This window comes from Mytilus galloprovincialis, chromosome 6 (genome assembly GCF_965363235.1).
Source record: "Mytilus galloprovincialis chromosome 6, xbMytGall1.hap1.1, whole genome shotgun sequence".
Lineage (NCBI taxonomy): Eukaryota > Metazoa > Mollusca > Bivalvia > Mytilida > Mytilidae > Mytilus > Mytilus galloprovincialis.
In genome coordinates, this window is record NC_134843.1 from 86,412,299 (window position 1) to 86,425,292 (window position 12,994).

A 12,994-nucleotide genomic window follows, 5' to 3' on the forward strand; every position below is an offset into this window, starting at 1 on the left:
CATGTGTTAAAATGATGCTTTCCTCTAAAATACGTCCTTTCATAGATATACATATAAATAAAGTGCAAATATGGTTGAATTTGATAGGTATTGGAATATATATTCAGTGCCCGTTATCTTTGTAACCAAGATCGTTTTTTAATTTATAGATTGGCAGATCACAGATAAATTTGTGTTTCAAGCAACGTTTTTTGCGAACGTTATTTTCAAATATTTGTATTAAATCCTGTTTATATAACGGAAGTATTAGTTTTACTTTATTTTCGATGTACCATGTTAACTCGTACCAAAAAAGTAAACTCGTACCACTGCAAACTCGTACCATCAAAAATATATTAAAAATTACGAATATTTTTTGTAATTTTAATAAAACTAATGTTGAATTACTTGAATTTTATACTGGATTTTATAGACAAAAATACGAATGTTTTTCTAAAAAGCTTTATTTTTTAAGCTGATCTTTCAAAGTAGTTATAATCCAGAAGAAAGAAAAAACATTGCTTTAACTGTACCTTAAGTTGAATATCTATATCCAAAGTAAATTAATTAATGCTGTAATCCATGATCACAAATTGAATGCTTTGTTTACAATTGTTGAAAGCCATGTGCTTTTTGGCGGGAAAATTCGGGAACAGGAAACGGTTACATTTCATTGTAACTTGTTATTTATAAAAAGTAAGAATTTCATTTTGGAAATCATTTTGATTAACTGCTAGGATTTATTCATGAAAAATCACTTTGGAATGATTAAAAATTAAATTCAATAATTATCAGTAAAAGTTTAAAAAAGTCTTTTCAAAGGAGACAACAAAGCAAATCTGCCACGGTATTTTCTATCCAATAGACAGGGAACATCAGCTTCATAATTGGTCATTGTACTTTCAAATTATATACATTTTACAGACTTGAGAGGTATTGAGTGAAAGTAAATTACATACATCATTAAACACCATTTAAATGCATTTAAATAAGTTGGTACGAGTTTGCATTGGTACGAGTTTTTGTAAAGTGGTACGAGTTGACGTTGGTACGAGTTTACAATGGTACGGGATAACTATAATTCGTTTATACTACGAAACAAAGATATTAAAAAATATTTTTAAAAAATCGATGTAGAGTGGTCCTGGTTACAAGTTAACTTAGTGTTGAGCAGACCAGTCAAAATTTAACTTTTGAACAGGTCTGGTTTCGATCGGATTTGTCAAAGCAAAAGTTAACTTTGTGGCAGGACTGGTCTCGAAGTTAACTTATGTTAACTTTATGGCAGGACTGGTTTCGAAGTTAACTTATGTTAACTTTACGGCAGGACTGGTTCGAAGTTAACTTATATCAATAGCGGACCTGTTTCGAAGTTAACTTTTTGGCAGACATAAAAACAGTCCTAGGACCAAGTCCGCTTTTCAAGTTAACTAGATTTTGGTCCTAGGACTGGTCAGAGCAGTCCTAAATTTGGTCACAGGTTAACTTTGACCAGTCCAAATGACTGGTTATCAAGTTAACTTGCTGTACAGGTTAGGACTGCACCCATCTGTACATCGTATTAGTGATAATTCTTTAATTGTTGACATTTTATTTTTGTTTACATAAATAAGGTTTGATTAAGTTTATGTTGACTACGTCTGTCACTGACGTGTCGTTTGTGTTTTGCTCATTATTGAAGATCTTTGGTTACTGGTCTCAGATAGAAAATCTTTTCATTGGCAATTATAATAGATATTTTTATGTAGATTTTCATTTTCATTAGATAGTGATTCAAATTACTATTGTGTTGGCGTTATGACAACGCCTGATTCCATTTCATAAATAAAACAATGACGTTAAGGAACTTAATCCATCAGATGTATACTGCTTAATACTGTAATCTGGGAGATCATGTTTTTGTTATGATTTGTAATTGGCTTTCAAGTTCCTTTCGGTAAGTGCAAGTATTCTGTTATTAGTACTCTATGTCTAATGTTTTTATGTTCGTTGTTTTGTGCCTCATACCGTTCTTTTCTATTAAACAAGTTGCAATGGATTTTTATAGTGTACTCTTATGTAATGATGTTACACCACTGTCTCAGATAACCCCGCCATATTCTTTATTTCCCTTTTCCAAGTTCACAGCCAGTTATTTAAACTTTAATGAGGATTCTGTTTGTCATATTTTTTTCTAATTTTTTTTCTTCATAAAACAGTCCGTTAGTATCTTGTATATCATTCAGTCAAACTAATACGTGACGGTTTTCTTGTTTCAACCGGAAATCTAATTTTGTTGTGGAAACTAAAGGTCATCTTCGCTAGCCAAGGGTTACGATCCACTCCCGTTCTCTTCCCCCTTGGCGGATTGAGATAAAATTTTGGATACACAAGGTAAGGATTTTTATTGGTTGCAGTAGAAACTCGCTGCATCCAATCAAACGTATAGATATAGAAAGAGTTTGTAAACAATTGCCACGTGTTTATTGTGCAACAAGTCTTTACATTACTAAACGGCTATATTTAGTGACAACTTGAATGGTTTGAATCAACTAATAGAAGTTCCTGCGTATGTTTCATGCACAAATGCATGAATGTTGAAGTATATTTTCGTTTCCGTCTCTACCGAGTGTGTAGAATCTAGACGCTATCGTGTTTGTACCTCCAAATTGGAGAGTTTAAGTGCTACCATTGGTCAAGAACAATGTATTCGAAATGGGAGTGACTTTAATCTTCCTATAGATGGCGCAACATTGATATCACAAATGTTAGCTCAATCTGCCGAGGGTGAAGAGAACGGGAGTGGATCGTAACCCTTGGCTAGCGAAGATGACTAAAGGTATGAATTAGACATGGAAAATTCAAAAAAAAAATGAATGAAGAACTAAAATTTTTCATAATTGTTTTTAAATCAAAGTAAAACGTGACTATGTTCATGTTTTTCCTGTTTTGCCATCGTCAGGAAGTATAACAGACAAGATATTGGGAAAACTTGAGATTTCTTTAATTATATAAAAGACAAGGCTTCCTTCTTGCAAAGTTTTCTTTGGAAATGAAAATATGATATTTATGCCATGTTCAATACTTTTATTATAATATTACAGTATAAAATGTAACAATTTGATCATAAAATATCAATTGATACAAAATCCTGGTAAAAAATGATGAAAACAATACATACACATGTGTTGGTTGTATAACAACCAGATATAAAATTTATAAAAATCTAAATATTAAATGAAATTGTTTCAATTTTAACATGAATTAAAATAAATCAAAAACGATAACAAACTGAGATACTAAGTTGTTCTGTTTTGTCGAATATTGCTATCTTTTTAAAGGCACTAATTATATCTCTTTAAGATTTGCTATATATATACCAATTGAATCACAGTCGAACACTGTTCTCACACATACTACAAATGACTATATATTGGAGATTATTTCCTCTAGATTCTAATTAGAGAATCATTTTTTCATTGACGTTTACTTGCCTACATTTTTTTTAAATAATTGCCACTGGGCGTTAAGATCATTGCATACAATTAATCAACAGGTCGTGATATTATCTCTGGCTCGAAATTCTTGATAACTCATGATAATCAAGTTTAACAATAAAGACTTATGGGGTAAACGCCGATGACGGAACAATCCTGTTAACAGACACAAATAACATGTTTATCCTTTAAACACTTGATTCAGGTTTTTTGTATGCAAGTCATAACTTGTCTAAGTTTTGTAAATATAATAACGTCACTTCTCAAGTATCATGTATATATGTTTTGTGTTATTACAATTAGGTAGCTAATATCACATTTCCACCATCTGAACTTTTTAATGATTATCTGTCTATAACATCTGGCGTATATTTCTTAGTCTGATTTATATACTGCATCTGACATGTTATTACTGTGAGTGTTATTTATAATATTATTGGATTCATTTCAACGTCATATTCTAAAATAGAATTAAACCTTCTAAGTCTGTACTTCATACTAGAAGAGTACTAAAGGTGTATACATTTATGGCAATACTTCCTACTGGTTCCCTTTCATTTACGAAATAAGCATATAGCTGCATGAAAAAAGGTTCCAAAGTAAGTTTTGCTCTTTTATCAATATGTATTTTACTTTTACTGCTTTTATAAAGCAACATAAAATAAAATATCTTGCATATATCTTTCATGAAAGTCATGAGACAAGCATGACAAGCCAAAGAGACAAAAACAAACATGTTCATTCTTTAAAACAGAATTCAAAATAAAAGTGAAAACAAATCAATCGATAATGAAATGAACATTGTTTATAAAAACAATAGAATGTGCAAAGGAGGCAACTCTCCATTCAAGTCACAATGATTTGATTATAACAAGTATAGGTTAAAAAAGAACTGCCTTCAACACGAGCATTTGCTCCAACACACAGCAAGCTAAGAAGCTCCAAAATTACTAGTACATTGTACATGTATTTACGCTCATTGCTCATTTTTTCTTATTTCTTTCTTTTACTTGTGTAATAACACACGACGGTTTCACTCTTTCTTGAATGAAAAGCAGTTTGATAAAACATATTTACTGAAATCAATATCACACTGTGCCCTTGTGACACAATATATGTCTAGATAATACATATTCCGCTAGTCTAACATCTTAACCATGCATAATCACATTTGATCCACATCAGAACGCAAATACGTCATCACTATTCACCTTGACCTTGTGTTTAAGATGAAATAATCTATTAAGTAATTCAATAGATCCTCTTTTTATCGCCTGTTTTGTCGATAATTCACAACGCTCCTTAATTTCCGGTTGTAGTTTAATTTTTATTTGCTTCAAAATTCCCAGCAGTAGTTTGTCAACCTTTATGTTCAAGGTAGCTGATGTCTCTATATATTTACAATTAAACTTCGATGCTAAATGTCTGGCCTCTGAAAAAATGTAAAATACTTTAAATGAAGGTAGTAACACATGATAACAATTAAGTGTAAAAATATTTAAAACAGTTTTTTCCTTAAAGTCCTTCAATAAAAAGTCAATTTTCTATTATCAAACCTTTACATAATTCGAGTTATTACTTCAGAGTAGTAAAAAACTATATTCGTCCATTTACTTTTATTTTCATTTTCAAACCATTGTTTTGGCTAAATCAAGTGTTCAAAGAATTCTTTGATAGTTTCAATTAAATGTATACAAAACTTTTTTTGAAGCAAGCAATCTGATAAACAATCAAGTCTTCGTGTAAATTGAATGAGCGATATTATAAAATGTCAATACCTTCTTTTGTTATTTGTCTTTTTCTCACAAGATCTACTTTATTAGCTACCAAGATAATTGGTCTGTCACTAAACTGGTCGTTGCGAATACGTTGTAGGAACCTACAGGCTATGTCGTAACTGGACTTTTCATAAACAGAAAACACAACAATATATGCATCAACCGGGTATCTCTGATCCTGTAAACAAACAAAACAAAAATATGTAAAACGATAGGTTACGTTGTAAGTATAATTTTCTCTTGAAACAAAGATTGTACAGACCGTTTCGTAAGAAATATAACAATCTCAGGTCTGAAACCTTGTGAGAGATATCTGTTGATTCTATTCTGTTTAATACTTTAAAAGAAAACCTGGTGAAAAGTAAAATCACAAAAATATTTAACTTACAGGAAAAACTAATGGGAAAGTCCATAATCACATGGCAAAATCAAATAACAAAACACATCAAAAACGAATGGACAAGAAGGTGAAGGTCATCTTTCTCTAAAAAGAAAGTATACAAATTTGATGGAAGAAATTATGCTTTTAATATTATTTTAGTGAATGAGGTGGTCCCATACCACAATTACGGATATAGACAAAAAACAAACACCCAGGAACATGAATTCTACAACCAGACATCTACATTGTTATGTTTTACTAAGAAAATTTCTTCTTTTATAAGTTATAAAAGGAAATGGCTTCACAAAGTTGATAAAAAGAGCTACAAATGCTATAGACACCTGTTTAAATGAAAAAACGATCGGGTGTTGGGAGGTAAATATTTATTATGTTATTACTTTATCACACATAATTAAATTACAAATATCGTACCTCGTCTTCTGAAAAATTCACAAATTCCAGAGTTGATTCTTCGTTGTCTATTACTACAGTCACAAATCGGTCATCGTCATCTCCTGGAAAGAATTGTTTGAAATGTTAATAATTTAATCACTTCATATGCAGCACAATATATAACAAATCATGCAAAACAAATTAACACAATACTTGTTTTACAGAAAGTATTAAATCAAACACACACCCATAATAGATACATAAATGGTCAATTAAGCTATAATGTTTAGTCTGTATATATATCAATAATGATTTACTAATTTTTTTTGGATTTCGATTGTTTGTGATAAAATTAATGACAGAAGTGCTTTTTGAAATTTATAACATGAAGTGTCTTTTTATTTCTTAAAATGTGAAGATTGTTAGATAGAAATAAGCTATGCTTACCATCTGTTGTCATAACATCTGAGCTCATAAATTTGTTTATCAAGGTTCGTTTTCCTACAGCGTCAGCGCCAATGACACACACACGATAATATCCGGGTAAACAAGTTGAAGAATAACCACAGCAAATAGCACTGTCTTCTGAGGTTTCACTTGAAAGTCTCCTTCTATCAAGGTCTTTGTGAATGTCTAAGCTTGTATAGCTGTCTCGTTTGTCTTCGGCCTCTACAATTCCTCCCGCTATAAATTTTGTGGACCGAAATCGTCGTATAGGTCTCCTTTTCTCATTTAAGATGTCATCACATGAACTGGATAGCTTTGATAATTTAGGAACCGGCAGACTGTTTCTTCTGTTTTCCTCGTCTATAAGTTGTTCCGATTTTAATTTCCTTTTGAATGAACCAGCTGGTGAATTAGGTTCAGATCTTGATTTCAATCTCGATCTTTGCAAACATGATTTAACTTCAGTTACCGAGTCCTGAAAAAGCTCATCAAATTGAGACGAGTCAATCATGTTTGTTTCTGTCTATCTTTGTAACTAAATGTAGCTCAGTACCTTAATTGACTTTGTTCCTTACCACCTTAACAATCACGTCAGAATTGATTTTTATGAAGCGGTTTCTCTTCTTATACCACATTGTATTGAAATCCTGTTCACACGTGGGCTTCTCAATAACTAAGTGTCAATCATTGTAATACGTCTTCTCGTTCATTGACAAGACTCTATAACATTTAGGTTCATTGGCATATCGATAAAAGCAAAATCTGATTTCATTAAGATGGAAATAACCGATCGAAAATATCTTACAAGGCATAAAAGGTTAGAAATTGACATTTATTGTAATAAATTGTTTTATATTAATTCTAGAAGTGAAAAATGATAAATGTATTGATTTTGTTCGTAAAATTATATAAAGAATGTTGTTTTTGAATAAAGAGAAAAAACATATTATTGAAAGATGTAACACTATATAGCTTTTGTGTGTAATTATTAACAATGCGATGAAAAATAAACGTAAAATTTCTATAAACAAACTTGTTCATTAAGCTTGCAGCCTTCCAATTGATAATTGGACGCTACGTTTATGATATACCGTGTTTGCACTTCATATTTTGCCATTAGTGAAAAAGTACAGGCAAATCACACTAGACTTTATAAATTGCATGACTTTCAAGATGTTTTTTTTATTAAAGTTGTGTTGTACCAAACGTTAGTTTACAATGTACAGTGGCCAGTATTACAAAGATATAAAGGATGATGTCGCTATGCAACCTAATCTTTCCTGACCGGTTATTCATTTTTATTTAAATAATCCAGTTGTGGGTGTAGTGTTAGTGGATCAATATGTTAGACTGTTTCTATGTCCTTTATCTGTCCTGCTCTGAATTTTCAAATGTCTTTCGTTTTTAGTTAATGACCAAATATTTACTTTGAAGATAATTATCAAAGGTACCAGGATTATAATTTAATTCGCCAGATGCGCGTTTAGTCTACAAAAGACTCATCAGTGACGCTCAGATCAAATCAGTTATAATGCCAAATAAGTACAAAGTTGAAGAGCATTGACGACCCAAAATTCCAAAAGGTTGTGCCAAATACGGCTAAAGTAATATATTTCTTGGATAAGAAAACCCTTAATTTTTCGAAATTATTTCCCTCCAACCGTCTATCGTGTCTACATGACTATCGCCATTTCTATATGACAAAAACGACGTCGGTGGACTCACTGAAGCGTGTGTGTCACGGGTGTGTTTGATCATACTCAACAGGTTTGAATTTGTCTTTTTTTCGCTCAGCAAGCAGCAGTTGAGAGACAGAACAAAGACTTGTCGACTCAAAGTAGGAATAATGTATCCTGATAGGATAATAATATTTATGTGTATTTTAAGTTCAGTTACCGTTTGAACTTAAATGTAGCACGCTTATAATACTGTGTCAACGAAGCTGTACTAGGACACTACTTTTTGGAACAACACAATATCTAATAACGACATCTCTTTCTTCGTTTTTGCATTAAGAATATGATTTCATCACTTTATCAATTTTGAAACACAAAACGCATGTAAAAGTATTCACGGAAACTATGAGCGGAAACTATGAGTTAACCTTGCGCACGCAAAATTCATGATACGCATACCCTGTGTCTTATTCTTCATGTAGCAATACATGTTGTTTACCTTCAGCTGTATTTTCTTTTTGTCTTTTTTTTTAAAGTTGATCTACTGGGGCCAACATGTAGGATATATTTTTTTATAGAGAGGTTTCAAAAGTACTAAGCCAGCTGGAGGACAAACGCGCGTGTTTTTATTTTTTTTTTTTTTTTTATAGATGAACAAAGCTTCTTCAGGACTGGGTTTCGAGTACTCGACATAAGTTCAAAAAAATTGAGAAAGGAAATGGGGAATGTGTCAAAGCGACAACAACCGGATTATAGAGCAGACAACAGCCGAAGGCCACCAATGGGTCTTCAATGTAGCGAGAAACTTCCGCACCCATAGGCGTCCTTCAGCTGGCCAAACAAATAAACAAATATGCATACTAGTTTAGTGATAATGGACGTCATACTAAACTCCAAATTATACACAAGAATCTAAAATTATTTTTTTTACTTAAGTGCATCATGTCGTTGTATGAAATTGGAGGATAAATACTCTTTACGTTTTTATAGTGATATTCGTCTCCAATTTGTCGATTGTTACATTGATGGCAAACATGGATTTTTCTGAATACATCTTGCCACCTTCCTGTTTCTATCGGCAAGTTGTTATAAGTCATTCCAAATCGACGGAAAACAACGTCATGTTTAAAGTTCAAAATATTAAAATATTCCTCAAATTCCTGGTTTTTCTTTAAAAATTGTAATTAATAGCTTTTGACGAATTTTGGACTAGTAAATTACAGTTCCGAAACTGAAAAACTGGTCTAACAATCTTTGCTTAAGCTTTATACAGGTAACAGTTTTTAGTTCACTATATAATTTGGTGTTGATGATTTCAGATTTAAAAGTAATTTACAGAATCTTATTTTTTATTAGCAATTAAGAAAATTTCCATTAAAATAAGTGGAAAATAAACAATCTTTATATATGCAAATATGTCCTCATCGTTGAAGACCGTGCGGTGACCTATATATTTGTTTATGTCTGTGCCATTTGGTCTGTTGTGGATAGTTGTCTCATTGGCAATCATACTACATCTTCTTTTTTTTATAAATACCCAACAAATGGCTATTTCGCATTTCTCGGAAAAAAAGATTGGTTCAAAGACAAATTAAAGAAGTAAAAACACTACATGTATACGTCATATCACAAATATTTTCGACTTTGTATTGTTTTAGAGGAGTTACGGCTCAATGAAATCGGTCTCTTCCTTTAGTAGCATAGATTATATGATATACTAAATTTAATATCATTTTACATATTCAATACAGTACATTATACATCTTACCATTTACAGATTTATATTATTCAATAACATTTTATAAAACAAACCATCTCGCCATATTATGCATGAGTAGATAATTTTATAGCTATTGTTATGAAATATTTTAAAAACTGACTGTGATTTCAATGGTGTCTTTTGCAATGAATAGAAATTAGAGTTCGGGTATGAGAGTCACTGAGACAACTCTCCATCAAAGTCATAATTTGTAAGAGGAAACAATTATAGGTCAAAGTGCGACCTTCAACACGGAGCCTATGCTTATCATATTTTCTCCACAGCTGGGAATTTCTTCAACTAGCTCTTGTATTATCTGATCTTAATCTTCCTCCGAAATGTTTGAAACGTTGATTTTGTTTAATTGCATTTTCTCATTTTCCCTATAAGTTTGACTCGGGTTAATAGTTTACAGAAGCAGATCGGAATCAGTTATGACGAAGACAGTAATCATTCTACTCGTAATCATGTTCATTGACCATAACGACGATGAAAGCACATCATATAATGACGTTTCGACATCATATAATGAAGTAAATCTAACCACATCATTTAAGATTACAAGCACTTAATATTATGACACAACCACATCATATAAAGATGATTGCACGTAATATAAGGGAAACTGCACATCATATAATGATATGTACACATCATATAAGGATCTTTGAACATCATATAAGTATATTTGCACATCATATAAGGATCTTTGAACATAATATAAGTAGATTTGCACATCATATAACAATGTTTGTACATCATATAATAATGTTTGCACATGTATAAGTATAGTTGGACATTATATAAGTATATATGCACATCATATAAGTATATATGCACATCATATAAGTATATATGCACATCATATAAGTATGTTTGCACATCATATAATGGTGTTTGCACAGCATATTAGGATATTTGCACATCATATAAGCATATTTGCACATCATATAAAGGTGTTTGCACATCATATAATGACAAGTGCACATCATATAAAGTTAAATGCACATCATATAATAAAAATGGTCATAACAAGACAGTGTTGGCGTTCCATAAGCAAGCCTCTATCAAGACAATCATGATAGGAAATGCAAGCACGGGAATATCGTATCAATTGGGAGATATAAATCCCGTATGCAGGTGCTGCTGGAATGTTGCGTTGAAATGCATATAACATTTTAATCGTATATAATGATGTATCTATTAGTTTCACGTTAGAATGTTTCCTGCATTAGTTTTTTTTCTTCATGAAAGATGCAACCTCGCCCCCGTATTTATAGTGAAAGACATTAAACATATTTCATTTGATTCTCCACATATTTTAAATGATGACATAAATGTGATTGGATGGTCCGCGGACAATCATAGTTATGACTGTCCTAAAAAAGCTGTGTTTTACACCCTTAGGCCTGTCTCACAATCTATCCTTAATTGTTATGTCCTGAGATATATATTTATTGACATATCTTTTGATTCTTTTGCTGGCATTGCGCGGATTTATGTTCAAGTCTAATTCTAAGTGGGGTACAAATTCCCTCAATAGATTAAATTGATAGTGGAAATGCGGAATATGTCATAGAGACAACAATCAAAATCATACTCTTATACAAATACAATCGAAATTGATTATATATGAGATAATAACAATAATAATCGTGCTGTAAATTAATATGTAGCCCACGATCGATTTGAATACTATTTTCGTTAAATTACAACGCAAAAGGGGTAAAAACGTCTTTTAATCAGATAACATGTGTCTTTTATTATCACTATCTATTTGCTGTCTCATTAAATTTGTTTGTTGCAGATTTCTAGGTCCAACGTCTTCCTGTACTTTTTGTAACAATGCGATATTGAATCTATTCCTATTTTACGATTAAAGAACTTTTTACTGCTTGATTCATTATTTATATTCAGATAAGTATTTTTTGCCTTTTTTTCTTCAGATCAATACATCAATCATTATTGTACAGTTGTATCCTCATTATAGAATAACTTTTAAATCAGCATTTCAATTTGCTGATCAGAAGACTACATGTACTCCTCGTCGTGTGATATTACAGGTTCCGATTGATTATTTATGTTTGATTCAACATGTTTGAGTTTGGGTTTTTTTGGTAACTGTATCCGAGATTATTTCTATATTATGTAATGATATAGCTATATTTTTTGTCTCAAAGAACTACCCACTCAATTTATTTTAAACATATCTGGTATCTTAATTATAGACGCCATCACGATTTTATTGACCGTATTAATTCTAAGTCATCTAAAAAAAGGAGATTTAAATATACATTTTTATGACAGCAAGTTAGTCTTTTAGACTTGGTATTATCTTTTGTCATCAAAGAGATAGCACTAATTGTTTGTATTTATTCATCCGCATGGTACAAATTTCCAAGTTATTAAACCCACTATATTTCAAATATTAATGAGCCTATATACCACATATACGTAAACATATATGTCATTTTGCCTATGTCCTTACATTGATAAGATACAATGTAGATTGATTGATCTTATCGTCTATTGGCAACTTAATATTCTTGAATATTTCTTTTTTTTTCGATTTTACATAAGAACGACACCATTAACTAAAATAATGTGATTTGTATATGTAAGACAATATATCAGATATACAATATTTTAATTGTTAGGTTTCTAAATGGTTACAATTTTGAAACAACATTCGTCTTAAAATTTTTTTCATCACCAGGAACGCCAAAAGCAAAAAACGCAGGAGTTGAGTCACGTCAAGATTCGTACGTCCAAAGGGAACATAATCATGATAATAACACAAAGACAAATAAAAGGAAAACTGTAAAGTAAACAAATGATTCACATCTTCAGCATCTAGATTCAATAACTCAAGACATAAAGACAAACTAGCAACTGCAAGCGCTTTAATATCGTGTGAGTTGAAAAATGTTTACTCCATATGCGGGTTTAATTTGTATGTTTCTGTCTTAGGAGAGAACCAGCAATATTAAAATCGTCTCCGTTGTCATATTATTTGGATCTGAGATGAACGCTGTAGTCCAATTCGTCGAGGTATATGCCTATGAATGAGGAAGCGAACTTTGTATCTATAGTTCGCTAATCTC

General features: G+C 31.4%; 1 protein-coding gene across 1 annotated transcript; it reads right to left on the reverse strand.

The window, feature by feature from the left end:
- Nucleotides 1-3,108: 3,108 nt before the first annotated feature.
- On the reverse strand, nt 3,109-7,037 carry LOC143078385 (GTP-binding protein Rit2-like). Its single transcript, XM_076253259.1, has 4 exons — nt 6,456-7,037; nt 6,048-6,130; nt 5,234-5,411; nt 3,109-4,887 (listed from the first exon to the last, which is right to left on the reverse strand). The coding sequence occupies exons 1-4, from the start codon at nt 6,964-6,966 to the stop codon at nt 4,637-4,639; spliced, it is 1,023 nt and encodes a 340-aa protein (XP_076109374.1). The 5' UTR covers nt 6,967-7,037; the 3' UTR covers nt 3,109-4,636.
- Between the last annotated feature and the right edge of the window lie 5,957 nt (nt 7,038-12,994).

Bases quoted from the DNA above. Each gene is read 5' to 3' on its own strand.
- LOC143078385 (XM_076253259.1), bottom strand. From the start codon at position 6,966: ATGATTGACTCGTCTCAATTTGATGAGCTTTTTCAGGACTCGGTAACT. The intron at 5,412-6,047 runs GTACGATATTTG...GTTTGTTTACAG, and splicing joins TGAATTTTTCAGAAGACGAG to GATCAGAGATACCCGGTTGA. The intron at 4,888-5,233 runs GTATTGACATTT...ACATTTTTTCAG, and splicing joins AAGACAAATAACAAAAGAAG to AGGCCAGACATTTAGCATCG.